This window comes from Ursus americanus, chromosome 23 (genome assembly GCF_024610735.1).
Source record: "Ursus americanus isolate L20-20 chromosome 23, mUrsAme1.1.p, whole genome shotgun sequence".
Classification (NCBI taxonomy): domain Eukaryota; kingdom Metazoa; phylum Chordata; class Mammalia; order Carnivora; family Ursidae; genus Ursus; species Ursus americanus.
In genome coordinates this window covers 43,887,593-43,902,365 of record NC_142149.1, presented here as the reverse complement: position 1 = coordinate 43,902,365, position 14,773 = coordinate 43,887,593, and the positions used below count along the sequence as shown (strand labels likewise).

The window sequence follows — 14,773 nt, the reverse complement described above, 5'->3', positions numbered from 1 at the left end:
AAAAAATAAAACGGACAAATTTGGTGAAGATGCTTGAACACAAACCTAAAGGGTGGCCCCCCAATCCTGGCTGTTTAGAGGCAAGTAAGAATGTAGCTCATGGGGTGTCTGGGTGGCTCAGTCGTTAAGCGTCTGCCTTCGGCTCAGGGCGTGATCCCGGCATTATGGGATCGAGCCCCACATCAGGCTCCTCCGCTAGGAGCCTGCTTCTTCCTTTCCCACTCCCCCTGTGTGTGTTCCCTCTCTTGCTGGCTTTCTCTCTCTGTCGAATAAATAAATAAAAATCTTAAGAAAAAAAAAAAAAGAATGTAGCTCAGAGTGACGAGAGCCCAAGATGTAGTGCTCCTGGCCCAAACTAACTGGCAATGTAGAAACAGACTGTATGTGGATATTTGCAGGCTGAGACAGACATGAGGACTTTCATCCCCAGGGGCTGAGCTTGTAGCCTCCCCTGCTGGTTCAGTAAGTGAGGGCCCCAGCGCCTGTTCCAGGTTTCAGACCAGCTGAAGCCAGCCAGACCTGAAAGGCTTGTGTTGGCAGTGCCAGTATCCGCCTCTGACTCCTGCCAATGTGGGTGGCTGCTCTCAGAGCACTCCGCAGGGGAAGCGGATTGGACTGCAGCCCAAGCTACTGCTGCCTATAGTTTGCTCTCTGCAGCGGGCTCATGTCAAGAATATACCTTGCTCATTCAGCCAGAGCTCAGAGCTCTAGAAGAGAATAGTTTCTTTTCATAAGGGAACCATTCAAGAAAAGCAAGCTGTACCTTGCGCAGGAGAATCCAGACTCCTATCTGGCTTTGTTCAGAATTCCAAGCTCAAGAAATTCAGGTGGGTAGAAAATGCCACATTGGGGATTTTCTCATCGTTTCCTTTGTATTGAGGAACCTGGAGCAAGGATCCAGCTGGGTCTCATTTAAGGAGGATATCTTAGGCAAAGCCACCACACAACCCCAAAATGAAGGGACCAGATGGGCAAGGCAATCATGATATTCAGTACAGTATTTTACTTCTGTTGTGTGAATTAGTGGCAGGCTTGTCCTAAAGTTCAGGTCCTCTAGAGTCCCATAGAATGCATGTCTGTGGTTAGGTCTAGGAATCTTTTTGGAAAATACGGGGCGCCTGGGTGGCATAGCGGTTAAGCATCTGCCTTCGGCTCAGGGCGTGATCCCGGGGTTATGGGATCGAGCCCCACATCAGGCTCCTCCGCTAGGAGCCTGCTTCTTCCTCTCCCACTCCCCCTGCTTGTGTTCCCTCTCTCACTGGCTGTCTATTTCTGTCGAATAAATAAATAAAATCTTTAAAAAAAAAAAAAAAGACTTGAGCTCGGGGGGTGCCATGGTGGCTCATGAGCGTCTGCCTTTCGCTCAGGTCATGATCCTCAGGGTCCTGGGATTGAGCCCTTCGTCGGGCTCCCCTGCTCAGTGGGGAGCCTGCTTCTCCCTCTCCCCACCTCCAACTCGTGCTCTCTCTCGCTCTCACTCTCTCTCTCTCTAGCTCTCTCAAATAAATAAACAAAATCTTTAAAAAAAAAAAAAAGACTTGAACTTGGGGCGCGTGGGTGGTGCAGTTGATTAAACGTCCGACTCTTGGTTTCCGCTCAGGTCATGGTCTCAGGGTTGTGAGATCGAGTCCTGTGGCAGGCTCAGTGCCCAGTGTGGAATCTGCTAGAGATTCCCTCTCTCTGCCCCTCCCGCTTGTGTGCGCATGCGCATGCTTTCTCTCTCTCTCTCTCTCTCTCTCTCTCACTCTCGCTCTCTCACTCTCTCAAATAAGTAAATCTTTTTTTTTTTTTTAAGATTTTATTTATTTGACAGAGACAGCAAAAGAGGGAACACAAGCAGTGGGAGTGGGAGAGGGAGAAGCAGGCTTCCTGCTGAGCAGGGAGCCCCATGCGGGCCTTGACCCCAGGACCCTGGGATCATGACCTGAGCCAAAGGCAGATGCTTAATGACTAAGTCACCCAGGAGCCCCTCAAGTAAATCTTTAAAAATAAATAAAAATAAATAAATAAATAAAAATTTTAAAAGTCTATACTTTTTGTTAAAATATATTTTTTGAAAAAAGACTAGAATTCAAGGGGCACCTGGGTGGCTCAGTTGGTTAATAAGCATCTGATTCTCGATCTCTGCTGAGGTCATGCTCTCAGGGTCATGAGATCAAGCCCCACATTGGGCTCCGCACTCAAGGGGGAATCTGCTCAAGAATTCTTTGTCCCCCTCTCTCTTTGCCCCTCCCCCTACTTGCATGCATGCTGTCTCTCTCTCTCCCTCTCAAATGAATAAATATTTTTAATTAAAACAAAGACTTAAACTCACGTCCGACTATGAAGCCCAGATTTTTTTTTTAAGATTTCTTTATTTGAGATAGAGTGTGTGTGTCCATGGTGGGGAGGGGCAGAGGGAGAGAGAGAATGTCAAGCAGACTCCCGATGAGCAGGGAGCCCAACGTGGGGCTCAAACCCACAACCCTGAGATCACAACCCAAGCCAAAACCAAGAGTTGGATGCTCAACCAGCTAAGCCACCCAGGCACCCCCAAAGCCCAGACTCTTTATCCGCCCCCTTTATTGCTTCAACTTGCCTCTTTCCGGAGTGGACCCATTGTTCCTGCTGTTGGTACTTACCTTCTCACTGCCAGTGTATGCTCCACAATTCTGTTCTCAACTCTCCCTCCAGGGTAAACATAATCTCCCTTTCAGTAGCCAAGTACCTGTACCTTTTAGAATATACAGTAAAACTATTAGAGTAGTCTCTTCCTTCTCCCGCAAGTCTTCCCACCTAACCATTTTCCAGTTCCCACCTACCCCTCTCTGTGAGACTTAAGGACAGTGCAGGGGTGCAGGTGCACACACACACACACACACACACACACAGATGTGGGTGAGGCGAGCAGGCTGCCATTGCCACTCTGAACAGGCATCTCTGCATTGCCAGCTGATGGATAATGGCCCCCATTGCCTCCACTAGGAAAAAAAAACACAGCTGTTGGGACCAGCCATGTGGGTTGGGGTGGTTGCTGTGGGTTGATCAATGACATTAGCCATCTCATCTTGTGATTCACTGACCTCTCAGCTAACAGAGACTAACCGTAGGACTCAGGAGTGCTGGGTCTGGACATTGGAATCAAAAGTGACTGAGGGCGGGGCCTCTGTTCAGCTGCCTTGCATGGATATGGGGCCCTGCTGCAGCAGGGATAGGGAAGGAGTGAAATGCTATTGATTCCTTTGGATGGTACACCCAGAGGTGGTCAGGTTATGCTTCCAGCACAAGGACCCATGCTTCTTCTCCCTCTGTCCCCCTTATCATTCAGCACATGCACAGGTCTCCTTTCTTTCCCCTCTGACCCGTGACCCTCTCTCACAGTTCAGTACCAATTTCTTCTGATTCAGGTAGGCTACCAGTGTCTGTCTCCCCCATTGTAAGCTGCTTCCTGTGTCTTCAGAGTACTTGTGCATCCTTATGGCCAGCTTCCCTCCTGCCTCTGGAGTCTGCTCCCTGCCTGGAAGCCCCTCCCTCTAGGAATGTGAATAAACCACTTCTCTGTCCTCCCAGCTCCAGAGGATTCCCTGTGTCTGAACTTTCATTGGCAGACCTCTTAGGCTGACCCACCCTTGGCCACTACAGAATTGTCCTTCCCACCCTGCAGGCTCCTGTGAGGGTGAGTTTGTGAATAACTAGAGATTCCCAGTTTGTGAAAACACTTTAGTTTGACTTTAGCTTCTTGTAGGCAATCCTGTAGGCTTGGCTTATTAAAGATGGTAATTAACCCATTGCTAATTGACCTCAGAAGCCAGCCAAGCAGCCTCTATTCACCAGCCTTGGTGGTGGATTTGTAGGCTATTTTAAGCCTTCTTAATAATCTCAGCAAGACTTCACTTTCCTGTCTGCATCTTATTTGCTCTAAGGACATTCTGTAAAATTAACAAGCTATAAAGTTTGATTGAAGGTTTCAACAAATGTGAGAATAATTGGCTCCATTTAGAGAAACAAGAAAAACAACCTGTAAACTTAAGTTTGTAGAGGAAAACCCATGTGATTTTTCTCTTTAACCAGAGGAGCAGTAGTGAGCAGGACTTTTTTAAGACCAGAAAAAGTAGAACTGGCTGATAGTATAGGTTTAAATTCTGATTCCCCCAAACCAAAAGATCAGAACAAGAAATTTTTCAGAATCTAACCAGCCACTGTTTTGCTTTCATGCCTTCCAAGAAGCCTTTTGAGATAACAGGAACACAGTAAAGATGGCATGAGCCCCTCATTTCCTAGAGCTTGCATCCAGAAACCTGGTTCAGCTCTGTGATGCCTCCTATTCCTTGGCTACATGGGTGCACAGAAAGGAAGAATGTTCTCCCTCCCCCGTGACAGCTGTAAGGTGTTAAGTCTTACAACTCAGGGTGCATCAGTCTGTGGTACCTGGTACTCAGTTCCTTTACTCTTTCTCTCTCACCCTCCCCCATCTTCCATAAGGCAGCTTAGATCTCTTTTTCTGTTCCTTCCAGGGCATGTCTGCCCAGACTGGGCTTGTCCCCTCCCAAGTGGCTATAGAGAGTTCCCAGAGAAATCCATTCCTTGCTTATCTACCACCCCTCCCCAAGGTACCCCAGACCAGTAGCTCAGTCTGCCTTCCCCCTTCTCTCTTAACCTAGAGATTTCTTTCTGCTTTCCACAAGACCTAACCTTCCATGTAGTTCCAACCTCTACTTACCCCATGCATGCTCACATTGTATCTCTAAGGAACTGAGCCTCGGACAGGCCAGGCTCTTGTATCGCCTTGCCACATCTCACTTTCAGTTTTCCTTTCTGCTTGGTTCTTTGCGTGTGGACCTGATCCAGCGATAACTGGAGCCCTGAAGCTAGAGGTTTCAGTTCCCACTGGTGGGGCTCGCTGCCTCAGATGGGCTTCAGGGGAAGGGAAAGGGGCTTTCTCTGGGGGCCTTTCTTTTAGGTCTTCCTTGACCTAAAGCCCCAGTTTTCTTCTCAAAGCTGACTAGAGTGATTTGTGTGAGACATTTTGCCCATCCACTCTGGGAGTTCCTGGTAATCTCCTACACAGTGAGTCTCCCTCCAGAAAGGCCAGGACTGCTACTGAGAATGTGCTGGATCCCAGGGTATCCCTGGGGTATTCCCTCGCCAGCAGCCCTCATACCTGCCTCTAGCTCTAGGCCAGCCCAGCCTGTTAACAGCCCGGGAAGGAGGCCTCTTCTGCCAGCTCTTTCTCCTCTAGAGAATCTGGAGTTTGCCCAGAGCTGCAATGTACAGATCACTTACATTCTGTGTTTTCATTGATACAGAATGGAAAACTGTACTCATGAACAGAGCTGTTGTGCAGATTATGTCATAGACTTCAGCTGGACTCCTTCCTCTCCAACCAGGGAGCCCAGCTTTAACCCCTGTCCTACCAGGAAGTCCTCCTTGGCCAGCCGAAGATCATCTTGGAGTTGGCTCTTTGTGGGTGGTTCGAAGGGCTTCTTCTATCATGATGTCTCTTATTAACCATATTTATGCTTTTTCCCCCTGACTCCAAGTGCTGGAGGCTTTGTCTGGGAGAATATTGCCATAAGCCTCTTGTAGACTGCAGGATCAAGAGAACTGTAGTGCTCGCCCTGCTGGACTCATTCCTCCTGCCTTAAAGCAGAAAGCTTTAACAGATAGGTCAGCGGGCTGGAGACAAAGGTTTCTCTGTGCCCCTGGGCAAGCCCTAGACTTTGTGCCTCAGTTCCCCCATCTACTAAATAACTAGAAGCCCATGCTCACTTGCAGTGCCCTTTGGAAACCTAAGGAGATGGCACAACCTTGGCTGTCCTCCCTACTAGTTGGATTGTAGGGGAGAGAGTTCGCAATTCCAAAAGGCTAGGTGGCTTTTCTCTCTGCAAACGTGTAGAATTCTCTCCACACCTCTTAGTGGCAGCTCAGAGACTCCACTGGATCAAAGCCCTTTGAGAATCAGCCAGAAGTCCCCTAGGGAAGAAACTAATGGCCATAGCAGACAAAATCCCCAAGGAAACCATGTTCCTTCTAAACATTCGGGTGACAATCAAAGGTGGGGGGACACTCCTTTTTGCTTTTGTGTCCATGCAAATGACAATCCCCACTGATCCCCTAAGGATGTGCTGCTGGCAGGCTCAGGATGTCTGCATCCCTGGGTCCCGCTGTGCCCTGGAAATCCCCATCTCCAGGAGTCCACGTCCACACATGTGCCCTTTCTCCCTCTTGGCCAGGAATCACACTGTCTTCCTGAGCCTTTGAGCATGCCACCCAGCGCATGCTAGAACAGCAGGAACTCTCCTCATTGCCTATCAGTGAGCACACATAGCCATGGACACACTCTCCTTTTCTGGGCAAATTTCTGCTGCACGCTCAGCAGGAGTGCCTGCATACTTCTCACCAACCAGGTGATGCCAAGGACCATGGCAAGCTTTTTCTCTGTCTTCCTCTCACCCCTCTACCCCCACCTCCTCTCCATTCAGTGGTAACAGCCTCACACTGAAAAGGAAAGTCCTGGACCCATTACATAATTCTCCATAGTGCAAGCAGTAGCTGGGGCATAAGGTCAGAGGTCATAGTGGGGTCAGGTGGCTGACACACACTGTAACGACAAGGTGGTTAAAATTAGACCACAGAGAGGAAACTGGCAGTCTTGTGGAAATGCAGAAGTTTCCTCTGCAAGTGAGAGGCTGGGGATGCAGGGAGGCCGCTGTGCGTGCTGCCTGCCAGGCCATTACTCATTGCAGCTCTGTTCTTTAATGTGTTTTAGCCCCTGCTTCTGTATTTCTAGCCTTCCTCATGACATGTTTGAACGCACGCAATGGAACCTATGGTTACCTGCCCTGGCCCAAGCCAGGACTGGACACCCCAAACTCAAGATGGCTGTCCTTTCCTAAGCCTTCTCTGGGTAGCTGAGCACCTGTTAGGTCAGCTTCTCAGGGGGAGGTGGTCAAGGTCCTTAGCCTGAGAGTTAGGCCTGTAATGCTCCCAGGGCCGTAGTGAGGGTAAGCAGGAGCCGCACCCAGGCAGGGAGAAGAGCAGGTTTGGCGCAGAGAGGGAGCAGAGGATAGAGTCACAGAGTTGGAGTCACAGTTGACTGGTGTGTGCTGCATTTGCCCTGGCTAGCCAGCTGGCACAGTAGTACTCATTTCCACAGTGTCCTAGAAGACTTGGATCGTGCCTGCTGCATGCTTCTGTGGTACCCAGCCGAGCTTCCTTGTGCCCATCCGTCCTTATTGTGAGCCTCCTGTGTGCCCCACTTGTCCTTAGCACCCCTTGACAGGAAAGCAAGTACAAGATGTGTCCTTTGCTACCAGTGGGGTTATTGCCCAGATGAGGGATATATGCACCTGTGAAAAACAATGAGCAAACAATCAAAGCCAGTCTCCCAAGTTAGTACTTTACTTTGTGATATAGACATAGCGGTCACTTTCACATTCTGGAATGGGGGACACTCTATAGGGGCTGGAGTCAGTGCTGATGAAGGGGTGATGGTCCTCACCAGTTTCCAAGCTCCAGATCAAGCAGGGTTCCTCCTCTCCCTTGGGGAGATGAACAGCAGGTCATGAAAGGGTGCCAGCAGCGCAGATGGGTTTGCAAGTGAGGACACATCTGTGTGGTCTAGCAGGAGAAGGACCCCAGACAGAGTGACTATGGAAACGTCATCTGAGACACTTACAGATTTGACGATTGCTCAAGCTATTGAATTTCATTTCAGCTAAATCAGCCCCAGCTTCTCTGACAGCACTGGCTTATGTGCTGATGTGGCCACATGGGAACAGGATGGCGTGAACCCCTGGAGGAGCAGAGCTTTGGTGAAACACCCCCTACCTGCTTTGCCTGTCTCCTTTCTCCTGACAACAATTTCCTGCCTGACCCCAGTCTCTTGAGCATGAGAAGCTCTTGGGTGGAGCAGGAACCTGTCAGGGGAAGCCCAAAGTGATCTAGCTGAAATGAAACAGCCAAGAAAGCCCTCATCGTTCATTTTGCACTCAGGCCAGAAGTGCTCCTCTTGGGAGCCTAGAGAGAGGGGAGCTGGGAGGAGGATGGAGAGTGGCAGTGAGGGTACCAAGAAGCTGTGTTCTGTGAAACCCAGTGTTCTGCACTCTACCCTTCCTTCTATCAATTAAATACTAAACTTAGACAAATTTAATTTATTCTTTTTTTATATCAGGACCTGAGCAGAAGAAAGGCAAAAGCCACAGAGGGCACCTGTCATTGGACATGGGATTGTCTGCCCCCCCATGGATGACCTAACTCGAGACAGTGACTTTCTTCCTCTAGAGGATCTTAGTCCTCTCAAACCCCCGCCCCCGGCCCTCCTTCACAATCTCATACACACTCAGAGTCCCACTTGTTCACTCTACAGCCTCGTCCAGTAACTAACACGCTTCTCATGTGCCCCTCTGCTAGCAAACAATGCCTGTCATCTTCATCTTCCCTTTCAGAAAATGCTGTTTCTCTTCTCTCCCTCTCGCCCTGTAGGTTATTGCAGCCGACTGCAAAAGGGTCACAGTGCTGAAGTATTTTCTGGAAGCCCTTTGTGGACAAGAAGAGCCTCTGCTGGCATTCAAGGGTGGAAAATATGTGTCAGTGGCACCCGTCCCAGACACCATGGGAAAGGAAATGGGAAGCCAAGAGGGAAAACAACTGGAAGATGAGGTACTGTGCGGGGAGAGCCCGCTGTGGCAGAGGGGAAGGCTCCCCTCCCCACCCCCAACCCTGTTCTGCCCATGGCTGCCGCTCCTACCCGGTTATTTATAACCACTCAGAGCAGTATGGATGTGGACGTGACCAGCCAACTTCTCAAGAGTGCACTCTGCTGGTGCCCCTTCCTGCCCGTCCCACCCCGGTGTCTCCATCTCAGTCTCCTACGAGTTCCAGATGCTTCTTTTTAATGTTGCATTGGAGGAGAAGGGAGGGAAAGAAAGAGTTTAATAATGTGCAGCTCGGGAGGCTTAGGAAAGGGAGTGGGGGGGTGCTAGGGTTCAGGCTGAGGATCAAGTTTATAGATGTGTGGTGCTCAGCGCAGCACAGGCCTGAACTCCAGCCTCCAGCACACGTACAGGAAGAGCTGACATTGCTGGCCCCGTGTGGAAAATCACCCCCTCCCCCGGCCTACTCTCCCTCCCTCCCTCCTTCCCTCGCTCCCTCCCTCCCTCCCTCCTGCACATCCTGATGTGATTAAGGAATTCTCCTCTTGTTTGTTTGCCCTTGGTTGTTCCTGTAGCCCTTGCCTCACTCCAGACCTTGTGTATATGTGTGTGTGCGCACGCATGCGCACGAGACTGTGTACCCACCCTGGCTAAACCCCACCGACAGTTGCCCTCCGACGCATTTTTGAGGGTGATTGTTGTTGTCGGTCTGTATGTGCTGGGTTTGTGTGTCAGTTTAAGTTGAACTCTGCTGCCAGCTTTCCTGCTGGCTGTGGATTCTGAATAAATGTGAGTGTGTGACAGTGTCGGCACATGTATGCATTTAATAGCACTGCCAGCTGCCCTGCTGTATGTCTTAGTAACTCTGTCTGGGTGTGTGTGCACACACAGCTCACTTTGGCCTAGAGATGGACTCTCCTTTTTTATCCCACAGTGTTAAAGACAGAGGAGACTTAGGTGGGAAGGAACGTGGGACTTCAGGAAGGGACGGAAGTGATTCTAGCCAGAGGCCAGGTCAGCCGTAGGCCAACACAGTCATTTGGCCCAGAGCAGTCTCCAGCGCCTGGTGGAGCAGGGTGGGGTGCAGGGATGAAATCAGCAACAGGCCAGGGAAGCCAGATGTCAGCTGGAAGCTGTCGTTTGTGATCTGAACCAGTGATAGAGTGGCCACCTTTGGTTCAGAGTCTTCAGAGCAGCAGAGTCTTGGACTGGCTTCATTAGAATAGCTGGAGAACCCCACCCCACCCCTGATGACACAGGGCTCAGCTTCCAGGACAGAGGTGGTTCCAGGGATAAAGCTGAGCCCATGATTCCAGACTCCAGATGAAACCTGGGCAGGGAATAATGGGAAAGAATGAGCTGTCATTACGGGAGGAGGCAGTGGGCTTGCTGAAGCCATCGGGGTGTCCAGGCTTCAGGCGGGACAGAGCAGTGCCACCCAAGCCCTGGGCCTGTGCAGGGAAGCATGGGGGGGGCAGTGCCTCGGCCAGCTCTCTCACCCGCACTTCACGGCTGAGGCAGACAGTGGAAAGGAAGCTACGCCAGCTCTCCAGGATTGCCAGGAGCGATGTCGTCTGGCCAGTGGAGCCTGTAGTACCGAATCCAGTTAGGCAAGTGAGGCCCACAGACAAGGACACAATGTAAAAGCCAGGGAGGGTCTCCGCCACTCATGAGGAGCAGACCAGCTCTTCAGCCCAGAGTTTGGCTGTGCCACTCTCTTTCTCCTAAGGCCCGTTGACCAGACAAAGGTTGTGACCCACACCGTGCTGCCCACTTCTTCCTTTTCCCACGAGCCTCCTGGGTTCCTTTATGGTAGTGGCCCCTGGGAAACCCTGCTTACCCTGGTCTGTGTAATTTCATAACCCTGCACTTCCTCGTTTGCTGTGAGAGCTGAGTGAACCTCAGACAAGCCTCACTGACCCCCTTTTGACCTCAGTCAAGCTTACCCCCAAGACCCATGATAACCCTGTGTATCCCTGATAGAGCAGGCAGAGGCGGTGTTACCCCACAGGCTGGTCAAACAGCCTGTCCCACTCACGCCGGTTCAGGTTAACCCCACGAACAAGGAAGTAAGTGTGTAAGAGAGTCTTCCTCCTTCTCATGTGCTGGGCCTCCTGGAAATGAATCCTGTGACACTATAGCCTGTGGGTTGTGACATGCATGGTCACTGTAGACAGTGTCCCAGACCCCTGAGATTTCTGGGATGGCGACAGTTCTAGCTTCATCCTGAGACCCCCGTCTCTCCTGAAACTGCAAAACTGAGTCAGTAAAGCTAGGTGGCGGAGGAACAAGGGGGTGGTGATTCTGTTTCTTCAGACATCACTCTTCATGAGCAGAAGAGAGTCCTATTCCTTAGTGATGCTGCCAAAACACTTGTCTTCCTACCTCCCTAGATTCTGCTCCCAAGACAAAGCATCACCTACCCACCCACACACTTTACCAACCACTTTCAGCCAAGAGAATCCATCAGAATATCATCTCGAGGTGGATAGAGAAGAGAGCAGACTGTACCGAACACATCCCAGCTGGGCCTATTGGAGGCCTGGCAAAGCTGAGCTTCTCAGGGCTGGTCTGCCTTGCTGTCTAGACTCCAGACCCCAGCGCTGTGCTTCTTGCCCACTCTTATTGGTACGAGCACGTGCTTTGGAGTCAGACTCACTGGGATTTGAATCCCTGCTCTGCCACTTATTAACTGTTATCCCTGAGCAAATCATTGAACTCTCCGAACCTCAGTGTGTTCATTTATAAAATAGGGATGATAGTAGCATCTATTTCAAAGACCATCATGAGTATTAAATGAGTTGATACGTGAAAAACACTTAACCCAGTTATCTGGCCAATAGTGAGCATTCAGTAAATAGTAGCTGTTATTGTCATAATCAGTGTCATTATCGTCATCCAGGTAGAAACACAGGAATCTTCTCCTACTAATCACTCCATTACCCATGCTAATCCTGTCCCTCAGAGGACATGCTCTAGGGCAGCTGCCTGTTCTCTGCTGACCAAGGTCAGAAGTGAGAGAGTAAGGAATGGAGCCTGGGACCACCCGGGGAGTGGGGGCTTCTGAGAGCTGAGGCAACAAGCAGGGAGGGCCATCCCTGGGGAAGGCTCCAGCCAGCCTGGCAAGAGGCTCCTGAAGCTAGCCAGCCGGCTATCTCCTAGCCTGCCCAGACCCCAAGAGGGCAGCTGAGCAAGGTCATGTCATGTGAATTCCTATAATGGGGCTTAGCAGGCCCCACACCACCAGGCTGTAGTCTTAAAAAGAAATCAGGGCAAGGTCTGCTGAGCTACAGCATCTGCTCCCTGCAGCCATCTGGGGAGCAGGGGAGCTTCTATGCCTAAATCCCAGATCTTGGCCAAAATTGATTCCTATCAGATCATTAGCAGGAATTAGATTTAAATTGAGTGGTTTAACTTTCTCTGTTGTTTTCCCCTTTGGTGATTTCAAAATGAAAATAGGTTCAAAGCTTCACTTGGTGAGTGTGTGTATAAGCATGGAAGTGGATGTGTATGTGAGTGACTTCTGGCATGGACCTGTGACTCTCCAAGAGGAAAGAGCCTGGAGTACAGAAGGGAGCAGTTGGTAGGGGGAGGTGAGGTGGCGGCTTCTCTCTATTCCCTCTCTGCCTGAATTGAGGGAAGTGTACACCTTGGGGCCCTTTGCAAGGAAGACCCAAAAGAGCATGGAATTGGAAGTGCTGGAAGGACAGGAGGGTGGGTCTGGTAAGTGCCATGGGCTCACAGTCTCCTCTCTCCTCTGGCCTGCTCCAGCACCCGAAGGAGGAGGACGTGGTGATTGAAGACTTCGAGGAAGATTCAGAAGCCGAAGGCAGTGGGGGTGAAGATGACATCAGGGAGCTTCGGGCCAAGAAGCTGGCTCTGGCCAGGAAGATAGCTGAGCAGCAGCGTCGCCAAGAAAAGATCCAGGTGGGGCCTGTCTGGGGAGGGTGGTTTCCATCAGGGCGGTGGCTGTCTAGGGCATGACGAGTAGGGGTGAGCGGGACCCTCTCAGGAAGAGACTGTCTTGCAGTGTCCTTTACTGGTTCTACCCGTTGTCTTTGTCCGTCACCAAATTCTGACAGCACTTACGGTGCCTGTAGTCTCCCTCCTCATAGACTGCAAGGCAGAAGCAGATTCTTCTCAGAGAATCCGATGATCGGTGCATATACACCCACATATACACAACCTTCCACACAATTTCAGGGGCTTCAGAGTGCCCCTAAACCTTATCCAGATGCTCCTGGAGCGGTCACAGATGCTCTCTAGAGCATACCTCTTACCAGGGAAGAGAATGTCATTGCCACATGTCTTACCAGACAAGAGAAGGTCTGCTTATCTGGATTCCCAGTGTAATGGCCGAGCCTCTCTGGACAGGACACTCTGGACCCTCCCAGAGAGAAACTGCTTCCTCTCTGTACCAGGGTCCTCCACCGTCAGCTCTCTGTGGACCCATACCTGCCCTTGCAGCAAGTTTTTCTTTATGGCTCTCCCAGGTCTGTCCTTTTGCACTAGAAGCTCACTTCCTCTTATCTAGGGCTCGGGGCAGACAGGGAAGAGCCCATCATGGTCCTCCCTTTAAAGACTTTAAAGACTGTAAGCATGGGGAGGCATCAGGACTCTTTAGGAATGTCTTGTTCTCAATCCTCTCTTGAGCCGCCCCTGCCTTTGGTGTGGGGCTTAGTGCATTGTGGTCAGACAGACCTGATCGCATTCTGGGCTCCACCACTTACTGGCTCTGTGATGTTGGGCACTTTAACTTCTCAGAACTTGTCTCTCCACCTGTAAAATGAAAGTGGTAATAGCACCTACCTCCTAGAATTGCTATGCGGCCTACAGGGGCCAATGCATGTACAGCACTTACCACAACGAATGGCACACAGCGTGTGCTCCTTAAATGGTCACTGTGGTCTGATATTTGTCTGAACACGAGTCAGAACTCTCTCCTGGGAAGGGGAATGAATACCACTTGGGGTCCATTGTTCTTGAGACATTCATGTCCACTTGCCAATTGGAATCAAGTGTGTGATACCTCTCCTGGGTCTTCGTCATAGTGTGGCTGCCTCCTCAGCCCTTCTGGGACCTGTATGGAACTGTCTGTTGTGGACTGCAAAGCAACTTCATCCTCAAGCTGTCTTTCTTCCTGTCCTGTGGTTCTTTTCTTCCTCATCGTCAGTCTCCCAAAGGTTCTGTCTGTACTCACCACCTCCATGTCTTGACCCTCAACCCAGCAGTTACGGAAACTGTTCTGTCAGAAGTCACCAAGTACCTGTCTTTATCAGGTCTCAGTCTGCATTGTAGTTAACATCCCTATAGCACTGGGTTCTCCACCCACAGTTAAGCACAAGTGAGCCCTCGTTTTCTCCCTCTCCGTTGGCCACACCACCCTCCTAGGCTTCCTCACCACCATTCTCTTCTTGGTCCCCTCCTTCCTTTCTGTTACTTCTCAGTCTCAGTGTGCAGAGTTGGCACTCAGCAAATATTTGTTCAGTGACTTAATAGACAGTAGCAACTAGAGAATCCTCTTAAAATTCCTCACTGACTTTTAACCCCGTATGTCTGATTTCTTATCAAACCCTGTCTGTTCACTTATCCCTTTCTCACTTATCTGTTCCCATTGCCACAACTGCTGTTCTGGTCCACATATTGACTCAGATTTTAGCAGTCAAGGTCCATGCATTGCACAACTCCAGGGGGTGCTGTTCACTTGATAGCCTGTGAATGGCAGGTCCTGGAGTCACGTGATACAGGACCCTGTCACCTCAGCGCCTCCAGTACACCTCATGTGCTTTTATCATCCTCTTCCCTAGAAGAGCCACTTCCCTGCTCAGAAATCGTTGGGGCCTTTGCTTCGGCAATAAAGTCAAATTCCTTATTATAGCATTGGAGGTTTTCTCATCTGTTCCCAGTCTTTCCAGCCTCTTCTCCTGTCCCCCATGAGCCTTACTAGCTTATTATTATTTATTATTTAATTCCTCTAAAACTGTTTCCTCATCTGTAAAATGAAAGTGGTAACAGCACCTACCTCAGCAAGTGTGTGTAACATGCCTGTCCAGACACTAAGGCCCTTCTACCTGAACAACAACACTAAGCGTCCTCTCCTCTCACTGTCCCCTGACATGGTCTACCCTTTCCCACTCTTG

At 50.3% G+C, this 14,773-nt stretch overlaps 1 protein-coding gene across 4 annotated transcripts in view; it reads left to right on the top strand.

Moving 5' to 3' along the window:
* The window catches only part of SMG6 (SMG6 nonsense mediated mRNA decay factor), a 229,627-nt gene that overhangs the window by 198,952 nt on the left and 15,902 nt on the right, over nt 1-14,773 (top strand). For all 4 annotated transcript variants that reach the window (XM_045773653.2, XM_045773656.2, XM_045773654.2 and 1 more), the window contains exons 14-15: nt 8,464-8,640; nt 12,405-12,560. In XM_045773653.2, the coding sequence (XP_045629609.2) occupies nt 8,464-8,640; nt 12,405-12,560 (333 nt within the window). The remainder of the gene's footprint in view (nt 1-8,463; nt 8,641-12,404; nt 12,561-14,773) is intronic.